Source organism: Nanorana parkeri, unplaced genomic scaffold, assembly GCF_000935625.1.
Source record: "Nanorana parkeri isolate BGI_ZX_2015 unplaced genomic scaffold, ASM93562v1 scaffold1610, whole genome shotgun sequence".
Taxonomy (NCBI): Eukaryota; Metazoa; Chordata; class Amphibia; order Anura; family Dicroglossidae; genus Nanorana; species Nanorana parkeri.
The window spans coordinates 239,419-263,461 of NW_017307878.1; the positions used below are offsets into that span (position 1 = coordinate 239,419).

At 42.1% G+C, this 24,043-nt stretch overlaps 1 protein-coding gene across 1 annotated transcript in view; it reads right to left on the reverse strand.

The window, feature by feature from the left end:
• ST6GALNAC3 (ST6 N-acetylgalactosaminide alpha-2,6-sialyltransferase 3) overlaps positions 1–24,043 on the reverse strand; it is a 219,508-nt gene that overhangs the window by 108,600 nt on the left and 86,865 nt on the right. The window contains exon 2 of the mRNA XM_018570848.1: positions 21,062–21,259. Within this exon, the coding sequence (XP_018426350.1) occupies positions 21,062–21,259 (198 nt within the window). The remainder of the gene's footprint in view (positions 1–21,061; positions 21,260–24,043) is intronic.

Here is a 24,043-nt window from a genome sequence, read left to right on the forward strand (position 1 = left end):
TCTCCAACCTAATTTCATGTCAAACAACAAATATCAGAAATAATTTTGCTTGGACAGTGAGACAGGCGCTATGTGCTGGAAAGGGCATTGCTAAAACGGGCGAAGACTTGCCACATCTTTAGCGTGGAGGGATCATTCATCTTAATCTGTTTGTCTAAACCAATCATTCATCTTAATCTGGTGAGGTTTCACTGCTGACCTCACTTTGCATAATACACCGAAGGCACATTAGATGCCAGCATGCCGCATCTCCTCTGCTGTTTTCTAGCATTTGTTTCCATGATTAAGACATTTAATAGTTCTCCGAATTGATGTCTAATCCATACCCTGTCAAATATGAAGGAAGACACGGTCAATACCGCTTTCTCTGATTGTAGGCAGGTAACAATAAAATAAGCAGCTATTGATTTCAATCTGAAGATTCACAGTAGAGCATGTTTATCCCAGCAATGCGTAAGTGACTAATGTGGTATTATAGGGTAGGGAGACTTTTACTGGTATAATGAACACAAACTGCATTACTGACCTGCTATGGTGATCCTCTAAATTAAAATACTTTGTCAAAGGCCCCAGTTGATGTCATCTACCTTGGAGGCTGGCCATTTGGTCATAGGCTGTGCAAGAAACACTAAAGGCAATTAAAACTATAAAGGCTTGTGTGCAGCTTGCTTTTAGTTGTATTCCATTTGCATTAGACATCAGTTTGCGATACTTCTGATAATTCAGAGTTCATTGACAAGAGCAGTTGACCTCCTTTTGAATAAGGCTTTTGCATTTAAATTGACTTGTATGGGGAAAAGAAGAAGTTCTGACATGGACAAAACCCTGTTAGCACAGGCCCTTATGGGTCTACCACCACTAAACAGTTTCTAGCATTGTAGTCCTCTTTATTTGCACTAGCGTGGTGGAATTTTACCTTTCTCTTTTGTGAAGAAATTGTTTGCCTCACTATGTCCTTTCAGAAATTGGATGGAAGGAATGGAAGGCTCTACTTCCATTATCTTCATCTGAGGAGCTTCAGTGTTGTCATAAAAAAAAAACAGCATCGCTATTAGGAAGTATCCCAGCAAAAGTAAAACTCTTACCACAGCGAATTAATCTAACTCGACCTCCAGCCCTGTTAAGGGAGCCAATCATACAACCATTAAAAAAGATATCTGTGACTTTGTGAGGATGAACTGGGTGCAGAACATACCACATTTGCCATGATGCAAAGAACCAGCCATTTGTTGTCAGTTAAAACAAAATCACAGTAACTGCAGACTTAACCGGAAAGGTATTTTTTAAATAAAATAAAACTATAAAATGGATTATATAGCAATCCTATGGGGATCAGCAGGGACATTTTGTAGGTTCTATGCTTGTTTGTGGGAGTTCCCCCAAACAGTTGGCTTAATTGACTTCCTCGCAAACTGTCCAAAGCATGGATGTGTCAGTAGTACGGACAATAAACAAGATGGTTTAAGGGCAGGGGTCAATATGAATGGTTTCATGTATGCTCTACAATCTTTATGGAAAATAATACATTGGGTAGTAGGAAAGACATAGACCCGTTCTAAAGATACGACACTGCACATCAGTTGATTGCCGGTGAAAAATGCTTTCTTATTTGTCAATCTGTTAAAGCAAACAAAGTGCATCTATAGCCAAATCTTTTTTATTTTGTTAAGAGTAGGGGATGGTGAAGGTCTTTTTATTGCTATAGAAAATATAGGGAGAAAAAAAAAGAGAGAGACAGAAAGCCCTGAGACTGCTGCTGGGTGCCACCATCTTAGATATGATGTTAGCAACCCCAGCAGTTTCAGAGTTGTCATTCAAGTGACACTCTATAAATTTCCTCTTCGCTCCTCCCCTGGGTGCTAGATAAAAGTTAAAAGAGAACTATGGGGTAACCTTCTATCCCATACTTCTCTTTAGGGTGATGGGAGGACATATACTAACCCCCTCCCGTGACCCAAAGATCAGTATATTGCGGGCTATTGCCCGCGATATATGGAGAGCGTCGCAGCCGGGACGGATCTTGACAATACTTTCGAGATCCACCCAGCTGCGTGAGTGACAGCTGTCCTCATCGCTGGAGGATCGGAAAGGGGGGGGGATCCCTCCAGGGAGTGGTGACTGACAGTGACCACTCACTGCAGGGAGACGATCGGGAAGTGAGCGGATACTTTCGAGATCCACCCAGCTGCGTGAGTGACAGCGCCCCCCCCCGTCCGTTCCTCCACTCATCGCTGGATGATCGGAAAGGGGAGGATCCCTGCGCGGAGCGGTGACTGACAGTGACTGCGCACTGCAGGGAGACGATAGGGACGTGAGCGGATCGGTGCATGTTTCTGCTCACTTCCCAATCGATAGAGCCGACCTGTGACAGCTTCGAGCCGACCTGTGACAGCTTCTTTGTCACAGGCCGGCTCTAACTATGAGGATGAGTAGAAATCACTCACCTAATAGTTCTCCTTTAATGTAGGGAGGTGAGCGTAGGGACAGGGGTTGATGGGCAACACAGTAATTAGTCACGCTCAAAAGAGGAGAGGGCTATGAGGTGCAACAAAGTAGAGGGCTGTGCTAGGAAATTGACTTTCCCGAAGAAGTCAAATTTTCTACCAAGTTCAAAGGCACACTGCAAGTAAACATATCAAATAATTTACTTTCTATCATCTAACCTGCATTTCTCAAGCTGATGACAGAGTCCTTTTAGGCTTTAAAACCAACCACAAACCTGACACTTTTCTGGAACCTAACCCTTAATCCTAAATAAAAAATTCAATTTCAGATAAAAATTATGTGCCATAGTATTGCTATATAATCCATTTTATATAGTAATTTTATTTAAAAAATACCTTTCCAGTTAAGTCTTCAGTCACTGTAATTTTTTTTAACTGAGAACAAATGGCAATATGGCAAATGTGGTATGTTCTGCACCCAGTTCATCCTCACAAAGTCACAGATATATCTTTTTTTTTATGGTGGTATGATTGGCTCCCTTAAGGCTTCACAGGACTGGAGGTCAAGTTAGATTAATTTGTTGTGATAAGAGTTTCACTGTTGCTGGGATACTTTCTAATAGCGATGCTGTTTTTTTTTTTTATTACAGCACTGAAACTCCTCAGATGAAGATAATGGAGGTAGAACCTTCCATTCCTTGGCCAATTTGTGAAAGGACATAGCGAGGCAAACAATTTCTTTACAACAGAGAATGGTAAAAATCCAGCACAAAGTTAGCTGAAGTCTTTGCAATGGACTGTATATAGTTTCCCAGGTTGGGAATTGCTTTCCTTTCAACAAAACTGCAGTTTCACTATGATGCCTAAACAAAGCTTAAACCTAACCATTTAACATTAACCCAAAGAATTAAGAATTTCTGCGGCAAAGGCTTTGGTGACAATGTACAATGCACCAAAAAATGAAATCTGTGTAGCACAAGGAAATTATCCATATTTTTGAGGGGACACAGGATTAGGATCTTCAGGGTACCTTTCCAGGTGTTAAGTCATGTAATCACCCATGCTTTGGCATACCAATAGCCATAGTAGGTCACAGCAGTTGCTATTGGGGCCTGGGGGTGGGGGGGGGCCTGTTTAAGCAATTTAAACATAGAAAATATATGTGCAAGATGGCACATGTCCATATTTGTATTTTTTAGGTTTTACAGAGGTTGCTGTTGACCCTGATTCTGCCCCCCCATGACAATTCCAATCAAACAAATCTGACAATAGACATACTGGAGGAGGCTTCCAAACTGTTACACAGATCCCCATTTGCAGGATGGGTAGTAAGGAGAATTTGTTTAACTGTTTTAGTAGTGTAGATGTATTGCCCTAGAGCTTCTGGTCATCCCGGCCAGCACTGAAATTAACCCTGTAAGTCTTTCTCAGGCTGTAAAAATCCCCTAGTGTTTACCCAGCTAACTGGCAACCTAGCTGCAAAAAAACCTCCACAACCTCCCCAAAAGTGAAGCTAGTAATGTACTGGCTATGTTGACAGCTCTCCTACTACCCGTTCTTGATTTAGACATACTTTGTAGTTACCCCCTGCAACCATTCCATATGTAAGGAGCTCTTTGGAATATGGATGCAGTGGGTTGAAGAGAACTATGAATTAGTCTGATTGACCTTTTTAATATCTGAATATAGACATGAATGATTACATCTCTTGCCAGTTTTTTTCTGCTGTCTCCTGTTGGAGATTTGCTTTCACCTCAGACACAGCAGGGTATCTACAGCAACCTTTCTCAACCAGGGTTCCCTGGAACCCCCAGGTTCCTTGAGCACTTATCAATTTCTGCCTCTAGCTACTACTGACACCAATAATCTGTTAGGCATCTGTAAGGGGAGAATTCTGCCCAATGAACATGAAGACTTCTTCTCAATGACCACCAGTCTACTAGCGCTCTTCACTGGCCACCAATGTAGGGGGACTACTTCTAATTGACCACCAGTGTACCAGGGCCCTTCACTGGCCATCAATGTAAGGAGACTTCTTCTTAATTACCACTAATGTAATGGGCCCTTCAAGGAGGAGGCACTTGGGAATATGTAATATATAACGAGGCACTTAAGAATATGTAAGCGAAGCATTCTTCTCACTGATTACCAATTTAAGGAGACTTCTTCCCATTGACCACCAGTTTACTAGGGCCCCCACAGACCACAAATGTAAGGAGACTTCTTTCATTGACCACCAGTGTACCAGGGCCCTTCACTGGCCATTAATATAAGCAGACTTCTTCTCAATAACCACTAATGTAATGGGCCCTTCACTGACCAACAATGTAAGGAGGCACTTCTCTCATGACCATCACTGTGGGGTACTTTTACACCTACTATGTGAAGAAGCACTACAGTTTTCATTGTCTGCATTTCATTTATGTTCGTTATTATTTCTTTAATTTCATGATAATACTGAAAATAAAAAGGTCATATAGAGCAGGTCAAGGTGCCATTGCCACATTCCTTATTCATATACTTATTTCTATACTTACTCTTCATACTAATGTCTCATGAGCTATACATATATTCATTATTAACAGAGGTTCCCTGAGACCTGAAAGTTATTTCAAGGGTTCCTCCAGGTTAAAAAGGTTGAGAAAGGATCATCTACAGTATAGCCCAAACCTTTTTACAGTTTTGTGTAGGATGTGTTGAAAACCATATAAGGTTTATATAGCTGTCTGCTGTCCTTGATGCAGAGAATATTTCCTCACTAATTCTGTTCTGGGGGCAACTATAAAATATTAAATTTCATATCACTTTCTGTTCCATTGACAGTGGTCATTAGGAAGAATAGAGAGGCAAAACTTGCCCAGCGGAGACATTAAAAGCAATAAAAACCTTCCAGGGGTTTTTCCACTTCCCTACTCTACCAAGACTTTAAAAAAAATGTTCGAGCTTTAGATATATTTCAAACATGGTTGCAATGTTTTGAGCACATAATTAGAATTTCGCTGCCGATCGCAATCAATGCCCGTAACTAATCCTCAAGCTGATCACATTCAACTGTATATTAAAAACATGAAAAGATCATAGATTTTTCCTTAGCATGTACCATTTCCCTTATATGAAAGGAAGAATGATTATCCACAATAACTTTGTGTGCTGCCTCCCAGCATGCGGCTACCACCCCCATGTATTCATCATGGCACAGCAGGCTTAACAGGGCCATTGCGGCAAAGTCAATATTGTAGTATATTAGCGTGAACAATGCCTTCTTTCTGAGAGAGAACCCTTTGAAGCATCACCCAATCCATGCACTTATTGTATAGAATCTAATGTACACAGTCTCTTTGCTTTGTCATTGACCTATTCACTGAACACCCATTTCTGTTGGAGATTGGTGTCATCAATCTCACAAGAATTCTGGGAAACATAGAGAATGGCTAGGACAAGAGAACTACTGACTGAAATGAGACAGAACTGAGAGGCTGTGTGATAAAATACTTTTTGCTTTCAGCCTTACAGAGCTGGGAGCCAACATCTGTATGACTTCTGGCGGAAGGGGAAACTGGGGGGGATTGTAGAGTAAGTTCCACCTAATTAGGACTTCCTAGATTTTCATTGTAAGTATCACGTGCAGCTCTGCAGTTCACAATCAATTGCTTACCTCTACTATATACTATATACTAATGTCCTCCTGTTACCCAAAACTCAGCATATAGCAGGCCATTGCCCGCTATATACTGACATCGCAGAGCCACGCTGCAGCTGGGACGGATCCCGACAATATTGTTTGGATCCACCCCGCTAACCTGATTGACAGCTGGCTCTGCCTCTCTAGAGACAGAGCCAGCTGTGCCCACCCCCTCCCCGTCCGGAATCCCTGCAAGGAGAAGTTCGTGAACTGAGTGATTGGCGGTGATCGCTCAGTTCCCGATCAATAGAGCCGACGTGTGACAGCTTCAGTGTCACAAGTCGGCTTTAATTATAGGGATGAGTGTATTATACTCACCCCATAATTCTCCTGACAACATTTTTTTTTTTGATGCAGCGTACTGCAATGCACATAGGTGCTTTGCATCCTACTGCAGCAGCCGTGCCATTTGAAATGAATGGCACTGCACTGCAGGGCATGCGAGTGGCCAGTATTGCCTGTGGTTTACATGCAGATGATATTTCTTCATAACTACCACGCCTTGTTCTGCACAGTGTCTGTGTGGAGGTGGCCATCTTGGTAGAGACAGGGCTTTGCTTCCTCATGTAAGAGCCTTCAGCAAGGAGAACAGTGAGCAGCTAAATAGTGACATCAACACATCTCACTGCAGATCTCCAGTGTGAAAAAGCACAGGGGTGCCTAGGCACCCTCACATACCAGCAAGTGCTCTGCTGTTTTTCAGGAGGAATGTAAGAAAAAAGGTATATTCTCCAGTGTATTGCTAAAGCAGAATTAACATCACTAAATGTTCCCTATACCGAAAAATTTGAGTTCACTTCCACTTTAAGTGTTTGGGTTTAAATACAGTTTATGTTTTTAGCCTAGAGATGGCAACACTTTCCAAAACTCCATTAGTAGAACTTAGAGCCAACAGGATAGACATAACATAGGCATGTCTTGTACAATTTATAAGGCGGATGCAACATTTGAGCCCCCCGCCCCTCCTCTTGGGTATAGGTATTTGCCCTCCCAGTGCTTTAAGCTGACAAAAAAACTGAAACGTTTCTTTTAATAATGTGTGAATGTCTAACACTTCCTGACAGCGGAAAAGATGTGGAGAGCCGAGACGCCTGACACATTGATGAACGAGTCGAGTGAAATGAATTCAGTTTTCCGACAAATCTGACCCTGTCATTCAAATCAGAGCTCCGAGCTTCGGGGACCGAACCTGATAATATGCTTTCTAATCAACAGACTTATAAAATATGTATTTCTCCATTACCGACTAACGTGCTCATGAAAAATGAATAGCTCTTTGCTGGAAACATAATGTAGCAAAAAAGTACTGATCAGGCGATCTGGTAGGGTAGCTTCACTTTGTCCTGAAGGAATCAGCATATTCAGTTGCCGATTGTACGTTCATTTTTTTACATTCAAGTGTTTAAAGTGTATCTAAAGCCACATTTTGGGGTTTGTTTTTATAGGCAAGGAAGGGTTCGTATCCCTGACAGTTTTCTATGGCTGTCTGAGTCCCTACTGGTCGTCATTCTCACTGAGATAGAAAGTGATATGAAATTAAACATTTTTTAGCTGTCACCAAAACAGGAACGGATGGGAAATCTTCTCCCATGAAGGACAGCAATATAATCCCAGAGGATTGGACAGGTAGAGCTGGAACCCTGGAGTTGTCTTATTGGTATCAACATACAGTATTGTTGCAGTGGGGTTTCTACACAATAATAATAGTCCAGGTAAAAATGTATTCCAGTGTTAAATCACATGGAAGGCTATGCAAAAAAGTCAACGCATTTTAAGGCCCAAAACCCAACCTCTGCATCAGGGCTTAACGATAGGAAACAATGTATACAAACTACTAGACTGAAGATACAATGTATATGGTATACTAACCAATGAAGTGATGAAGCACGGTATTCATCAGCAGCAGTTGGTTCGAGCTGCAAACTCAAACTCTATCCTCAATCCATTCTATATACATTGTATCCTCAATCCATTCTATATACATTGTATCCTCAATCCATTCTATATACATTGTATCCTCAACCCATTCTATATACATTGTATCCTCAATCCATTCTATATACATTGTATCCTCAATCCATTCTATATACATTGTATCCTCAACCCATTCTATATACATTGTATCCTCAATCCATTCTATATACATTGTATCTTCAACCCAGTCTATATACATTGTATCCTCAATCTAGTCCATGTACATTGTATCCAAAACCAGCCTATATAAATTGTTTCCTGCCCTTAAAGGAGATGTAAAGTCCCAGCATATTCTCTCCTGTTATAACATCAGCATTGTAATAGGAATACACACTAGAGTTGTCTCTGATAATGGAATCAAATCTTACTTAAGAAAATCCCTTTTATGCAGTAATTGCTACCTTCTGTCCGCCCATCACTTTCACCAACTTTCGTAATTCCCAGTGTACTTTGTGTCTCTTTCCCTGCTGCTTGATGTGATGCAATCTCCATTTCTCAAAGACCACATATCCCATCATGCATTGCTCCCAGCAAGCAATGATAATGTTACATTGTTCACCCATTCAGTTCGCAACACTAAAAATGACAATCCATGGGGCTGATGGTGGCTTAGAGTTGAATGAGCAATGAGGTGGGATGGTGAGGTATAAGGCTGGAGAGCTGTAATCATGCTTTAGCCTTTCCCCGTGCAGTGTGGCAGGGGTTTTTAAATCATAAGACTGCCTGAACAGATTTACAGATATTCAGTACAGTCTGTTTACCTGTTTGGTTGTAGTTCCACTATAAAAGAGAAGACTCGTCTTCCAGTGATGTGGAATAAAAATGACCTGAGAATACTCTGCACCGGCAGGAAGATTGAAATCTTGCCTCGGTGGTTCATTCTGTTCGAGTGATTTTATTTCCTGAACACTAGACATCGGCAAGGATTCTGCCTTCCACGTTTGTATAGAGGAGTCAGCAAAGGTCAAACATTACAAAACAGCAAGTGGAGCATCTTAAACTCTGAGAATGGAACAAAGGATAGGAAATAGGCACTTCAACAAGGTGTAAATATCAATGTATGTATGTAATAAACCCTGTTATATATTCATTAAAGGAAAGTCCCGGCATATCTGCTCCTGTGACATCAGCATTGTAATAGGAATACATACTAGAGTTTTCTCTGATAATGGAATCAAAGCTTACAAGAAAAAAATCCCTTTTATGTAGTGAGTGCTGCCTTCCGTCTGTCCATCACTTCCAACAACGTGCTGGATCCCCAGTGCATGTTTTGTCTCTCTCCCTGCTGCTTGATGTGATGCAATCTCCATTTCTCAAGACTACATATCCCATCATGCATTGCTTCCAACAAGCAATGATAATGTCACATTGTTCACATGCTGAGTTGCAGGTTAGAAGGCAGGCGGGTGAGAGTTGTGACACAAAGAAGTGCAGATTCACAGGGCTAAGTGAAATGTAGCTAACGTGTTTCGGGGGGTGATCCCCCTTCCTCAGAGCTACCCTACTCTATCCAAACCTAAACAAAACATTTTGGCTTTAGATATACGTTCAATAAATAACATTAAAAGGAGAACTATAGGGTTAAGGCTTTTCCCCATAGTTCTCCTTAGTGTAACGGGAGGACACAAACTAGCGTCCTCCCGTCACCCTAGGCTCAGTCTACCGTGAGCAGTAGCACGCGGTATACTGAGACGCCGCAGCTTAAGCGGATCCCGACAATCGTGTCGGGATCCGCCCAGCTGCGTGACTGACAGCTGGCTCTGCTTATCTAGAGGCAGAGCCAGCTGTACCCGCCCCCTCCCCCGTCCGTTCCAAAAATAGTTACATAGTTAGTCAGGTTGAAAAAAGACCATCGAGTTCAACCTATAGAGATATGGAAAAAAAAGCCTAAACAGAACGCTATGCACACAATTACCAATTGCTGATCCAGAGGAAGGCAAACAACCCCTATAAAGCACGGTTCAATTTGCTCCAACAGGGGAAAAAAGTTCCTTCCTGATCCCATAAGGCAATCGGATATTCCCTGGATCAACAATCTCTGGTGCTTAATGTACTTATAAGAACTCAATATCCAGTAATATTCTGTGCATTTAGGAATACATCCAGAGTAGTAATGTAGTAATTACATTAGTAATGCAGAGTAGAGGTTATAGTAGAACTGAAGCTAAACCTTTTTTTTTTTTAGTTTTGGATAGAGTAAAGCCATCTGTGTCCCATTGCGGAGATTTATCTTCACTTCCTGTCCGACAGCCACAACAGGAAGTTAGAGGAAATCCCTCAAAAGTGAGGGAAGTCCCTGGTGGTCAGCAGGGTCACCAGAACTAGTGTCTCCATTGAAAGATTGCCCATATACTCCTGTTCTGGTGACCACCCAAAATGTTTTTCAATGGTAACCAGGACAAATAAAGAGGATGAATCTCCCTAGCAGGGACACAGACGGCAATAAAAACCTGGCGTGTTGTAATCCCGCTCCACTCCAAGTTTGGGCTTCAGTTCCACTTTAATGTTTTTTATAATGTCAATACTTTACAGAACCCGCAGTCAGCTAAGGGGAGGAATTTGTGTTGACGAGCCAAATATTTGCCACCAATGAATCTCCCAGTTGCAATAAGTTGTTCCATTTGAGGAATTCATTGATTAGATTTCCTCTGTCGGATGTTGGAGCCGGTCCTAAGTATTTATTTCATCTGAGCTCAGATTCCATGTAGAATATATAACTAAAGTATAGCAAATAAGTCAAGCAAAGGTTAAGGGGTTGATGTATAAAACTCTCACCCAGCGTATAGCTGAGCGAATGCTGTTCACAAGGCATTACTCCCACTACATGGAAATTCCTATGCTCCTCGGCTCCATCTAGTGGCCATACTGTAGTGTGAACGACACTCACTTACCCTGTTTCCCCGAAAATAAGACCTACCCCGAAAATAAGACCTAGTACTATTTTTGGGAATTGCTCAAATATAAGACCTACCCCGAAAATAAGACCTAGTACTATTTTTGGGAATTGCTCAAATATAAGACCTACCCCGAAAATAAGACCTAGTACTATTTTTGGGAATTGCTCAAATATAAGACCTACCCCGAAAATAAGACCTAGTACTATTTTTGGGAATTGCTCAAATATAAGACCTACCCCGAAAATAAGACCTAGTACTATTTTTGGGAATTGCTCAAATATAAGACCTACCCCGAAAATAAGACCTAGTACTATTTTTGGGAATTGCTCAAATATAAGACCTACCCCGAAAATAAGACCTAGTACTATTTTTGGGAATTGCTCAAATATAAGACCTACCCCGAAAATAAGACCTAGTGTGTTTTTTTGAGGTCAAAAAAATATAAGACAGTGTCTTATTTTCGGGGAAACACGGTAGCTATACACTGGGCGGAAGTTTTATACATCAGCCCCTAATTGTTAGGTTGATCAATAATTATTACTAGGGATACACCGATACCAATACTAGTATCAGTACCGGTGCCGAGTATATGGGCAAATACTCGTACTCTTCCAAATACTCCAATGCCTAGCCCAATACTTGAGCTTCTGGTATCGGGAAGCATGCCATTACAAGCCCCCCGGCTTCCTGATTAGCCAGAAAGCCGGCTCCATGCCAGGTGATGAGGGAGCATGGAGACGGCTTCCCTGCTAATCGGGAAGCCGGGTGGCGAGTCATTACACGCCACCTGGCTTTATAATGGGACTTCCAGTATCCGTATTCGGTATTGGTGAGTGCCGGAAAAAAAAATATTGGTACTCGATATCGAAAAACCGGTATGGGTGCATCCCTAATTATTACCATACCTTAGCGGTATATACTATTTAATGTAAGAAATAAAATTGAGCTTTTATACGACTCTAATGGGGATGATGCACAAACATTAATGTGAGTCGTGTTTCTGGAATGTTTGTAGTGTATATATCCACTGTAGGCAACTGCAGCACTCCAGCTGAGGTCAAACTCCAAATCCCGTCATGCCTTTGTGAGTCATGCCTGTGGCTGTCAGAGACTTGCAGTGCATCATGGGGCTTGTAGTTCCCCAACAGATGGAGTGCCAAGGTTGCCTACCCATGGGCTATTCATTTTTATCTTATTTTAGGCTGGAGTTCTGCTTTAATGCTCTTGTGCAGCTTAGTATCTAAATGGGACCTTCCTGGGGCCCCTTGTTACTTGTATCCGTTGCCCCAGTTGCACTGTTTTTAGCTGGCAGACTGGACATTAGTTCGGAATACAATATGGCTACTACTACACAGCACATGACAGTTACACTTTAATAGTGCGCATATAGAATCCGAACTACTGCATAAATCAAACAGGGATTTACAGTAGGATTTACCATCAATAAGCGAAACGCGTGAGTATTAAAGATTTGTATGCAAATGAATCCAGGATGAAATCAAATGACTATTCTAAACCAAATCTGGATGTAATACCATGATCACCGCGGACCTGTGTTCCTGCAAGCGTAAGCATTTGTTAGGTCTGCGGGAAGATGAGATGCTGAAATATTAAAGACTGGTGGCGATACTGTTATGAAACTCTTTTATTTTGCTCGGAGTTAACGTAATAAGACTTCATGAAAATTTCAACACAGAAATTGTAAATGGCTCGACGTGCCAGACCCTCCTGTGCTTGGGAATATTGCATTCATTAGGGGAAATCTTTGGTTTTGTTCAAAAACGGCATAATATCGTGAAGATGCAATACCTGCTTTAAAAAATGTAAAGATGAACTCCGGGGACAGATAAAAAACACAAATTAAAGCCACTCTGTATTCATTAGTGTCTCATAAAGCTTATTTTTAAATGCTGATAGTGTAAATTTGAGTTGGTATCAGCCATTTACAATCACCTGTAAGGAAGTGATTAGACAGGGGGGCACCAGCTGGAGGAATGAAGTCCTGGTTCTCCTATATAGAGCTTTAGTTATAACTAGAGGAATCCCCAGCAGGAGGAAATAGGTCCCTATTCCCCTATATAGATCTTTAGTTATCACTAGAGGGTCACCAGCAGGAGGAAGGAGGTCCTGATTCCCCTATAAAGATCTTTAGTTATCACTAGAGGGGTCAACAGCAGGAGGAAGGAGGTCCTGATTCCCCTATATAGATCTTTAGTTATCACTACAGTGATCCCCAGCAGGAGGAATGAGGTCATGGATCCCGTATATAGATCTTTAGTTATCACTAGAGGAATCCCATCCAGAAGGAAGAAGCTTGTGCTTCCCCTATATAGATCTTTTAGTTATCACTACAGTGATCACCAGCAGGAGGAATGAGGTCATAGTTCCCCTATATAGAGCTTTAGTTATAACTAGAGGAATTCCAAGTGGGAGGAAGGAGGACCTTATTGTGACGGACTCTCCTGATACGGTGCCTGGTATCTCCACCAAACACTGCTTCCCTACTTGGTACCTTCCCGGCCAGGATATACCCTCGTTCCTGTCACGCCCGGTGGGTTTTCTATAAGCCGAGGTGGATCGCAACTGCGAAATCGAAGCTTATAGCGTATGAATCTAAAACGGCACTCAGTCACGAACCCTAGGCGTCACTCTCAATCAGAGTTTGGGGTTCTTCCATCATCAGCCGTACAAACAAAAGAAAGGCAAAAACAAACAAGTACTCAGTGAGAAGGAGTTATTGGCTCATAACCCCTCGTGGATCTATAGGTCCCTTAGAGAAGGGATGTAGTACGCTTAGTACAGCTAGGTTCGGGAGTCCTTATATACAGGCTTTATATATTTCAAGAATATAGGTTCAGGCAGTCCATATATATATATCACAGTACTAGTAGGTTTAGGCAGTCCAGATGCAAGATATCACAGTACTAGGAGGTTTAGGCAGTCCAGATATAATATAACACAATACTAGTAGGTTTAGGCAGTCCAGATATAATATATCACAATACTAGTAGGTTTAGGCAGTCCAGATGCAAGATATCACAATACTAGTAGGTTTAGGCAGACCAGATACAGGATACCACAGTACAAATTGGGTTAGGCAGTATGTGCTTTTCATGTAGTGAGCCAGAAAGACTCCAGTGTACTTGCGCTTTATGCTGAAGATGTGAGCAAAGACAATGATCCTAGGTAGAGGTGTAGGGCAATCCTCCAGTCGGTCCTGTTGGTTGGAAGGCCGGTCTATAGTGTAGTTCCAGGGTGTTTTGGGCATGAGAAACCCAATAGTGAATACCCTGCCTCATTCAGAGCGAGTTTAAATAGGCCGCAGCGGCTTCTCCCTCTGCTGCGTTCCACCCTGGAACGCAAACGGGTCGCGGCCCGGAGCGGAGGGATGTTACAGTTCCCCCAGGAACTAGACAACACCACTTTGGGGTAAAAACAATGAATGCCTTTATTTTCAAATGTGAAAAACATTTATAGACAATAAGAGACAATCCCCCTTTATCAATAAACACGAATCACGCCCAATTGAGAACCAATAGGAACAGAAAAAAACAACTTTCAAACCAAGTAGTAAACCCATAATGGATAGGGCCACGCAGACCCTTATCTTTATCAATAAAACAGTAGAAAGGTATCATGGCACACTCACAAACCAGCATGTAAAACAACTTGTCTCACCACTAAGGTTAATAACAGAGGTTTGGATACACGTCTTCTGCAGAAAATGTGAAAGCCGCACAGCCGTGTTCAAAGCCCATTTTGTGTGCACCTTACTGTATAGCTGGTGACGAATTGTTGAGTGCGTTTGTCATTTGTTTTGCTTGACCTTATCTTTATCAGTCTCAGTGTCTGTTAGGGTCTTTGTTCCTGTGATCAGAAAGGTGGATGAGTCAGGCAGTTGACAAAAGTATCCCACCATAGTTTCAGACGCTTCTGCTACATTCCATATGCAACACCCTCCCACAAGGCAAGCGCCGTCTCACACCTCCCCCAAATTTTCCGGGTAACCCTGTTATCACTAGAGGGGTCACCCACTTCCTTTGGGTCCTGTGCTTTCACTGTACCAGTGTTGGGTCCAACAACAGTTGCACGGTCTATTTCTAGGAACCTTAGAGTCATGTGACTCTCTGTGGATCCTATGCTTCTTCTGTACTGGTGTTGGGTCTCACAGCAATCACACAGTCTTCTTCTGTGAACTTTTAGGTCATGTGACTCCTGATGGGTCCTGTGCTTCTATTGTACATGTGTTGGGTCCCACAGCAGTCACATGGTCTGTTTCTGGCAACCTCTGAGTTATGTAACTTCCTGCGGGTTGTGTGCTTCCACAGTTCTGGTGTTGGATCCCACAGCAGTCACACGTTCTTTTTCCAGGAACCTTAGAGTCATGTAAGTCTCTGTGGGTCCTGTGCTTCTTCTGTACTGTTGTTGGATTCAAGAGCAGTCACAAAGTCTACTTCTGGCAACCATAGAGTCATGTGACTCCATGTGGGTCCTGTTCTTACACTGAACCAGTGTTGGATCCAATAGCAGTCACACGGTCTGCTTCTGGCAACCTCTGACTAATGTGACTTCATGTGGTTCCTGTGCTTCTTCTCTACTGGTGTTGGGTCCAACAGCAGTCAAAAAGTCACCTTCTGGCAACCATAGAGTCATGTGACTCCCTGTGGGTCCTGTTCTTTCACTGTACCATTGTTGGGTCTAAGAGTAGTTGCACGGTCTGCTTATGGGAACCCTGGCATCATGTGACTTCCTGTGGGTCCTGTGCTTCTACTATATTTATATTGGGTCCAACAGCAGTCATATCGTCTGCTTTTGGACTCCTTGTGAGTCCTGTACTTCTACTATACCGGTGGTGGGTTCAACAGAAGTCACATGGTCTTCTTCTGGGAACCTTAGATTCATGTGACTCCCTGTGGTTCCTGTGCATCCACTGTAGCATTGTTGGTTCCACAGCAGTCACATGATCTGCTTCTGGGAACCTTAGAGTCATGTGACTCCCTGTGGGTCCTATGGTTTCACTGTACCAGTGTTGGGTTCCACAGCAATCACATGATCTGCTTCTGCTTGTAGATGTGCAGGACTAGTAAAACATTTACAAATAGCTGGGTTCCTCATCCCAAAAGCCCACTGCTCACCTTCTGTATTTGATAATTACTACTTCCATCTCTGACTCTCCAAAACCACTTACTTCAGGAACACGTAGACAAAATGATTGTTCATTTCCTTGGAAGGAGATTGCTAATCTGTCAAACTATCTGCACCAAATATAAGCCCATTCTGTTTCTCAAAAGACTCGTAATGAAAGAAAGAAGTCGTGCTGCTCGGCCTCCTTTCCAGAGCTGCTTAGGAATTCATAGCACAGCGTGACGGTTATTAAAATCCCGTATGTGAGAGGAGCGAGCCACACAAAGAGATATGAATTGGCATTCTGCGGAGATAATGCAATCCAATGGGCAAGACATGCAGCGGGGCTCATCCCGGAAGGGGAGACATCTGAAGCAGAAGATACATTGGTATTCTGAGGGAGTATGGGCAACCAGCGCATGTCACCATCCCCATCACCATCTCTCATTGTAATTATTGCAAGAATAAGGTTTTGCCTGCTGAGTAATTATTACTCCAAGGAGACTTTACCTAATGAAGAGCATGATGAGGCTTTTTCTTATGTGGCTTATGTGTCATGCGTAAATCCTGTGTAGAGACTCTAGATAATCTCATGACCCACACCCAAGAACAGGAATGGCTTAAAGATAACCTAATGCCAATGGGTCAGCCAGGCAACTGGAATTGTCAGAATTAGAGTTTCCGCAATAGCATGTTTCTTGTGATAGTTTTTTTTTAAGTGGACTTCACATCCGATGTATGGATATATATGTATGGATATATATATATATATCTAGATATATATATTTAGATATACTGTATATATATCTAGATATATATATCTAGATATATATATATGTTAAGTTCATAAATAGTAAATATGTAAGTGTGATGTCTGCTGAAAGGCAGAGCCATCTTTGGTCAGAGATCATCCAGGGTCACTTCCTGGACTGAGATTACAGTTCAGAGATGAAACGATTACACAACCTGCGCAGTTCTTGGCAGTGTTCACACCTTTTGAGTTGCTACAAAGTTGCTATCTGGCCACTGAAGGAAAGTAGACCGAGGAAATGCTTCCTCCTGCCTGCAGAAGACTGATGACATTATGTCATCAAAGGCAAAGATCACTTGGCTGGAGCTCAAGGACAGATCATAAGGGTTCCTTTATACTTTTTTTTTCAATTTGAATTGGCTACTCAATTAAAACAAAGCTGCACCTGCTGCATTTTCAAAGCAGTGCGCCACAAATGGCAGTATATGCCTTGTGGTCCACTATAGCGCCGGGACATTGGCAGCTCCTGTATGTATGTATTGGGTCGCCAGTCTAAACAAACTGCACCGCAATGCAGATAGTACCAGGGATTACCATACGAAACACTCAGGTGTGAAGCAAGCCTTAATGATAAAGGACAGAGTTGTTGTTTTTTTAAAGATGAGGTTTTCTTATATTGTGACATGTCCAGAATTTAGCCATTCACAGTAAAGTTCCAATTTAAAGCTGAATTCCAGGCAAACAGCTAAATAAACAGATGATATACTTTAACCTGCCAAATGGTATTCCTGCCCATCCAGTTCTGAGTTTTACACAACACTACCACTACAGCATGGGTTCTGCCTTTCAGGGGCAGAGACCTGCTTTTCCTCTGCGACAGACTCACTTTTACTTACAGGTCTCCTCATCACCCTCACCGTGTGAATGGACAGTGAAAGGAGATGCAGCACACTAATAAGCTCACCTCTGACGCTCTCCTCTCGCCTTCTATCAGCATGTCACCTGCACTGCTATTCAACTGATTGGCTTCTTGTGCTGCTTCTCTCTACCATCTGAGCTTTGCCATACAGGGACTGCATGAGGCTGATACCAAGTCGAATTAAAGTACTTATACTGCTTGGATTAAGAAAAACATTATTTAAGAATGTGTTACTGATTACAGAGCTGCATTCATTTGTGTCTATTATATCTGCCTCGAGTTCAGACTCAAGTAAGAACTGTTCTGTGCTACCCACAATCACCAATCAGATTCAGACTTCATTCTACATGTGTCATAATCAAGATTCTCTGAATGGCAATTGTAGGAAACAGAACAGTTCTTAAAGTTGTATTAAACTCTCAGCTTTTTACACTCAACACAATCAGCTCATCAAAATGAAAAATCCCCGAAAAGTGCTTGTTAATTTCTTTGCCCATGCACTTATCCCCCATTCACTCCTGAGTAAATGGAAACGCGTTTCCAAAAATACTTTGACGATGGACACAGAATTGCATGTTTCCATGTCATTCTATAGTGCCCAATTCACATCTGAGCTGACGCTCAACACTCAAACGTATGCAGCTCCTTTGCAGCATGATTGCATATTTTTTGGCCCCGATAGACTTCAATGGCCGTGCCTAAAAAATAGCCAGAAAAATGGGGGAAGCATGAATTTTTTATGAATTTTGCACCTAACAAATGTCTCCTCCACCTTCTCCTAATAACTAGCTATCCATTGGCTAAATCTGAAATGCACAAAGCTGAAAATGTGTGAAGAATGCACAAACAAATGGAGCAAAAACTGACCAAAGACACAGGCGCTCAAGTGTAAATCCAGCCTTCCAATTTAAAAATGTTTAAGCCGCTAGCTCCAGCTCTCTCATAAGTTCAGGTTAGAGACCACTTACATGGGGAAGAGGTAGCAAGGAACAGTGCTGTCTTGGGCAGCTGTCTGTCTAGCTTTGAGGAGGGAGGAGCAGGGCAGGAGTGAGGAAAGAGGAGCAGGGGAGGAGTGAGGGAGGAGTAGGGGAAGAACAAGGTAGGAACAAGGGAGGAACAGGGGAGGAGTAAGGGAAGAACTGGGGAGGAGCAGGAGAGGAGTGAGGGAGGAGCATAGGAGGAGTAAGGGTGGAGCACATGAGGAGTAGGGAAGGAGTGAGGAAGGACAGGATGATCAGGGGAGGAGTAAGGGAGTATCAGGGGAGGAGTAAGGAAGGAGGAGCAGGGAAAGAGTGAGGAAGAAGTAAGGGAAGATCAGGGGAGGAGTGAGGGAGGATTAAGCAAGGAGTGAAGGAGGAGTATGGGAGGAGCAGGGGAGGAGAGAGAGAAGAGCAGGGGAGGAGTGAGGAAGAAGTAAAGGAGAATCGGGGAGGAGTGAGGGAGGAGGAGTAGGCACAGAAACATAATAATCACACATATGTGCCAGGGATGGGCTGGTGGTCCACAGCCAGATGACAGATTGCTATTTCCTAGGAGATTGGTGTTGGTGCCCATTGCAGTATATGAATCTGGCAGAAATATTACACCAGTCTTCTCTGCCAGCACTGCAGGATGGTAATAACGGTGAATGACGTACAACCTTCTCATTATCATTAGCAGACGTTACATGGGACAGAATTTGAGGACTCTGAACACTCAGGGAAGGTAAAAGGAGGTTTATAAAAGAGCAGAATATGATTATCAATAAAAATTATTTTGGAACATATAGAAGAGAAAAAAGTCAGGTGCAACTTTTCTTTAAAAGTAAACTGTTGTATACATGTCGGGAAGTGTAGCCATTCCTTGTGTCCAGTATTAGTGGTCACCTTTTTCATTTACATTTCATATTGATATTAATCGTCATACACATTTCTATTATCGATATTATTATTTTAGTTAGGTTACTGAAAGTTTTAGCCTTGCAGAGCATTTCACATACAAAGGATAAAACTAAGATGAATCCTCTACTTTCATATTAGCAATGTAACAATTAACATTTGTTCAGCATGAGGCATTGTTCTGAGGAACGTTAACCTACTGATTTCAGGGCAGGAAGGGGTTAAAGATATATACACATCCATGTATAGAATAATTAGTAAGTAAACTGTACTGCATTTATATAATGCACAATTAATAGTGTCCTGACTTATAGCGTAAACATTATATATACATATAGTACATAGATAATGAGTTGTATGAATAAACATTTATCATAGTAGGTTGAGGTAACTACAGTTCATGTAGGACATCAAAGGTTTGTACATGGAGATAACTAGAGTTCATGTAGGACATTAATGCTTTGTAGATGATGGTAACTAGAGTTAATGTAGAACATTAAGGCTTTGTAGATTATGGTAATTAGAGTTCATGTAGCACATTAAGGCTTTGAAATAGTTGTAACTAGCGTTCATGTAGAAGACTTAGGCTGAGGTAACAAGTGTTTAAAGACAGAAAGTCATTAACATGTTTTTTGACCTTGGCTTAAGGAACAATAGGTCCAATGCCAAGACAGCTGTCCTCCAAGCTTGATATGAGGGAGTCTTATCAAGACAAGAAGACCCAGCTAATGAGCTTGGCACAATTAAATTAGGAATACAAGGTGGTATTATAATCTTCTTTTTGGAGATAATTCAAGGTAACTTGTATGGTTCTATTGTTTAAATCCCTATAAAATGGAGCTTGCAAGCCCATATTATTTAAATGTGTTTGAATTGCTGCATGTTTCCGGCCTGCCGAACACACCTACCTCTTGAAGATCTGCTTGGTATTGATACTCCGTTTATAATACTTCATTATCTAAAGACTTTTTTTCGTTTTTGGATGGATTAGGGAAGGGCTAAAACCCTTGTCAGGTTTTAATAGCTGTCTGTGTCCCTGTTGGGGGAATTCACCCTCTGTATTCATCCTGGCGGCCAATGTCACTGGGACAGGAATTGATGGGGAATCCAAGATTTCTGTCACCAGAACAGAACGTGAGTGGAAATCCTCCAATTGGGAGGGTGGTGCTTCCTCTCGCTTTGGGGAGATTTCCTTTATTTCCTGTATATCTGGAACAGGAATTGGAAAGAGAGGTCTTCCAAATGGTGACAAAGAGAGTTATAAATACCCCACAGGACACCTAACCCTTGCCCATACAGAAGCAGTTTTGGCACGAAGCTTATTTGTGTGTTAAAGGCACCATCATCACTTTATAAAAAGACATACACATGGCAATTTAGCAAGTTCTGTTACCTCAAGCGTCTTAATGTTAATGTAGCCGTCGTGATACGTCCGAGGCCGCTGCCGCCACGTGACATGCACGGGTGCACACTGGGAGCTGGTCTGCCCAAAACAAGACAGCAACTTCAGGAAGTTCATTTCGTTGATGAGCCGGAGGACCATTAACAGCACAAACAGGGACACTGAACTGACAGCGAGGACGGGAACCCTCTGAAAGATACAACACAATATAAATATATAAATACGCACACATGTGCTTGTGTTGCTAAAAGAATAAGCCACAGAACAATATTACTGACTTAGTGTGTGTGGGATACAATCATGATCAGTTAAAGTGACATTAAACCCTGAGATTTTTTAACATAAAACAATACTGTAATGTGCGCCTTACTGTAATCCATGGTTGTTTCCTTTCTCTTTGCTGCTCTTCCTTTTAAATCTGTATCTGTTCTCATGCTGAGCAGAACTGCTGTTTTGCAGCAGACTGCCTTGTCTCAGTAATGGATACACAGTGTCTGTGTATACGTTTGTATAGGCTTGAAACCTGAGCCAGCACTACAGGAAGAGGCCCTGAGCTGAAAAGGGAAGTTCTTCCCAAGCATGAGAAGACATGAGGATTTAAAAGGAAGAGCAGCAAAGAGAAGGGAAACTACCATGGATTACAGTAAGGCACACATTACAGTATTGTTTTATGTTAAAAAATCTGAGGGTTTAATGTCACTATAAGTGTTTCTGTTACCAAATGCTTTAGGAATGAAGGCAAAAAAGGCACAGGTGTTTACAAAGGACGTGTTAGTGTTGCTGTTACAGAAAGTGTTAATGTTAGGGTTATAGCAAGGGTTAGTGTGAGGATTAAAGGGAGGGGGTAACTGTTACAAGGAGGGTTAGTGTTGGGGTTACAGTGAGGGTTAGTGTCAGGACTATAAGGGAGGGTTAGTGCTGGGGTTACAGAGAGGGTTAGTGTTAAGATTACGGGGAGTATAACGGTAAAGTTTTCAAGAAGAGTTCATTTTAAGATTACAGGAACGGTTAGAGTTGGGGTTAAAGAGAGGGTTAGTTTTAGTGTTACAGGAGGGTTAGTGTTGGGGTTACAGAGAGGGTTAGTGTTAGGACTATAACGGAGGGTTAGCGTTGGGGTTACAGAGATGGTTAGTGTTAAGATTACGGGGAGTGTAACTATAAAGGTTTCAGGAAGAGTTTGTTTTAAGATTACAGGAAGGGTTTAATATAAGGGTTGGGGATACAGGAATGGTTAGGGTTACAAGGAGGGTTAGTGTTGGGGTTACAGGGAGGGTAAGGGTTACAAGGAGGGTTAGTGTTGGGGTTACAGGGAGGGTTAGTGTTAGGGTTACAGGGAGGGTTGGTGTGAGTATTACAGCAGGGCTGGTGTTAAAGTTACAGGAAGGGTTTAGTACTGGAGTTACACAGAAGGATAGGGCTAGTGTAATGAGCGGTGTGCCTCAGGGTTCTGTGCTATCAACCTCAAATACTATGTAACTACAAGGGGAGTTAGTGTTAGGGTTTTAGGAGGGTTAGTGTCAGCCTTACAGGGAGGGTTAGTGTGAGGGCTACTGGAAGGGTTAGTGTTAGGGTTACAGGAAGGATCATTATAAGGGCTTTGATTACAGGGATGGTCAGTGTGAAAGTTACAGTAAGGGTTTGTGCTAGGGTTACAGGCTTTTAGAAAGGATTAGTGCCAGGGTCACACTTCCTGTACTGGAGAACGGGGTCTACTAGGGCAGCAAATTGTAGTTTTTAAATAGTTTTGACTGGAATTTTGCTTTAACATGTGTATGTATCTTTTATATGCATCATGTGTATGTATCCATGTATGTCGTTTGTTTTTTTTATAAAAAATCTTTGGCATATAGATTCACTCAGACTTTAAACAACCACCATGTGACTGACTTTCCTACTAATCTCCCAGACTATATCTCAAAGTGGTCGCTATATTCAGACTGTGTCTCACCAACTTCCCTAACACTCTTTCCTTCTTTTCTATTCTTTATAAATACCTAATGAAAAAGCTTGACAATTACGGTAAAAGCTTTCTTCTTCTTGTGAGACAGAGGGGAAATTACCTTTAATAGCCTTCTCTCTCCCAGAACTCCTGCCACCCCCCAGCCTCTGGCCCTCTCTTCTCTCTGATATCTCGCTTCCACTTCACACATTTATCCTCACTTGGATTTTTTGTGCCAATGATTGCAGCTAAGAGACGACTGAAGTAAGACTTAAACTTATTGGGAATGCATAATTCCTGTTTGCATACATTTGCATTCATTTTTTATGTTCAGGATTCATTTTTATAATGTATTTTAGCATTTTTTTAAGTCGCTGAGTTAAAAAAAAAAGTAAAATGACCACCAGCAAAACAAGACCCCAGTCCTGCTGCTTATTACTCAGATCTTTGCGGTATTTAAAAGATGCAGCCTCCGGCAGAATCTTCACATCCGGAGCCTGCATCCCCTTCCACTCTGGTTCCATCCGCCCAGTCCCTTTGTCACTTCTGTGTCCTATAGTGACGCAAGGGCCAGCAGGAAGAAGCACAGAGCACAGCAAGGAACCAGGCAATGACACACCTGTCAGACTGTGCAATGTAAAGAGGCCATTGCTCTTCTAAAGAGCGAAGGCTGAAAAAATAGGACATGGAACCTGCAACTGTAAACCATACAATCTGATTGTACAATCCCCTTCAGATCTACCAACAACTATGTACACTAGGACCTGCCTGATTGGAGTTGGTTTATCCAGCGGTTGTTGTCGACTTGAACCCAAAGCTGTGCCCACATAGCAATTTTTTTTCAGTTTTGCTAAGAATCCATCTACTCAGAGTCGATTTAATGCCTCTTCTTAAAAAAGTCAGTTCACCTTAAATTGATATGCATGCTGGACTGTCTACTTAGCAAGTCCAGCACTAGCTCTGAACTTGAAGACCGAAGATCTAGAGGGGTCTCCTATTAGGAGAGAAGAAGGGGGGGGGGGGTGCCTTTCTAA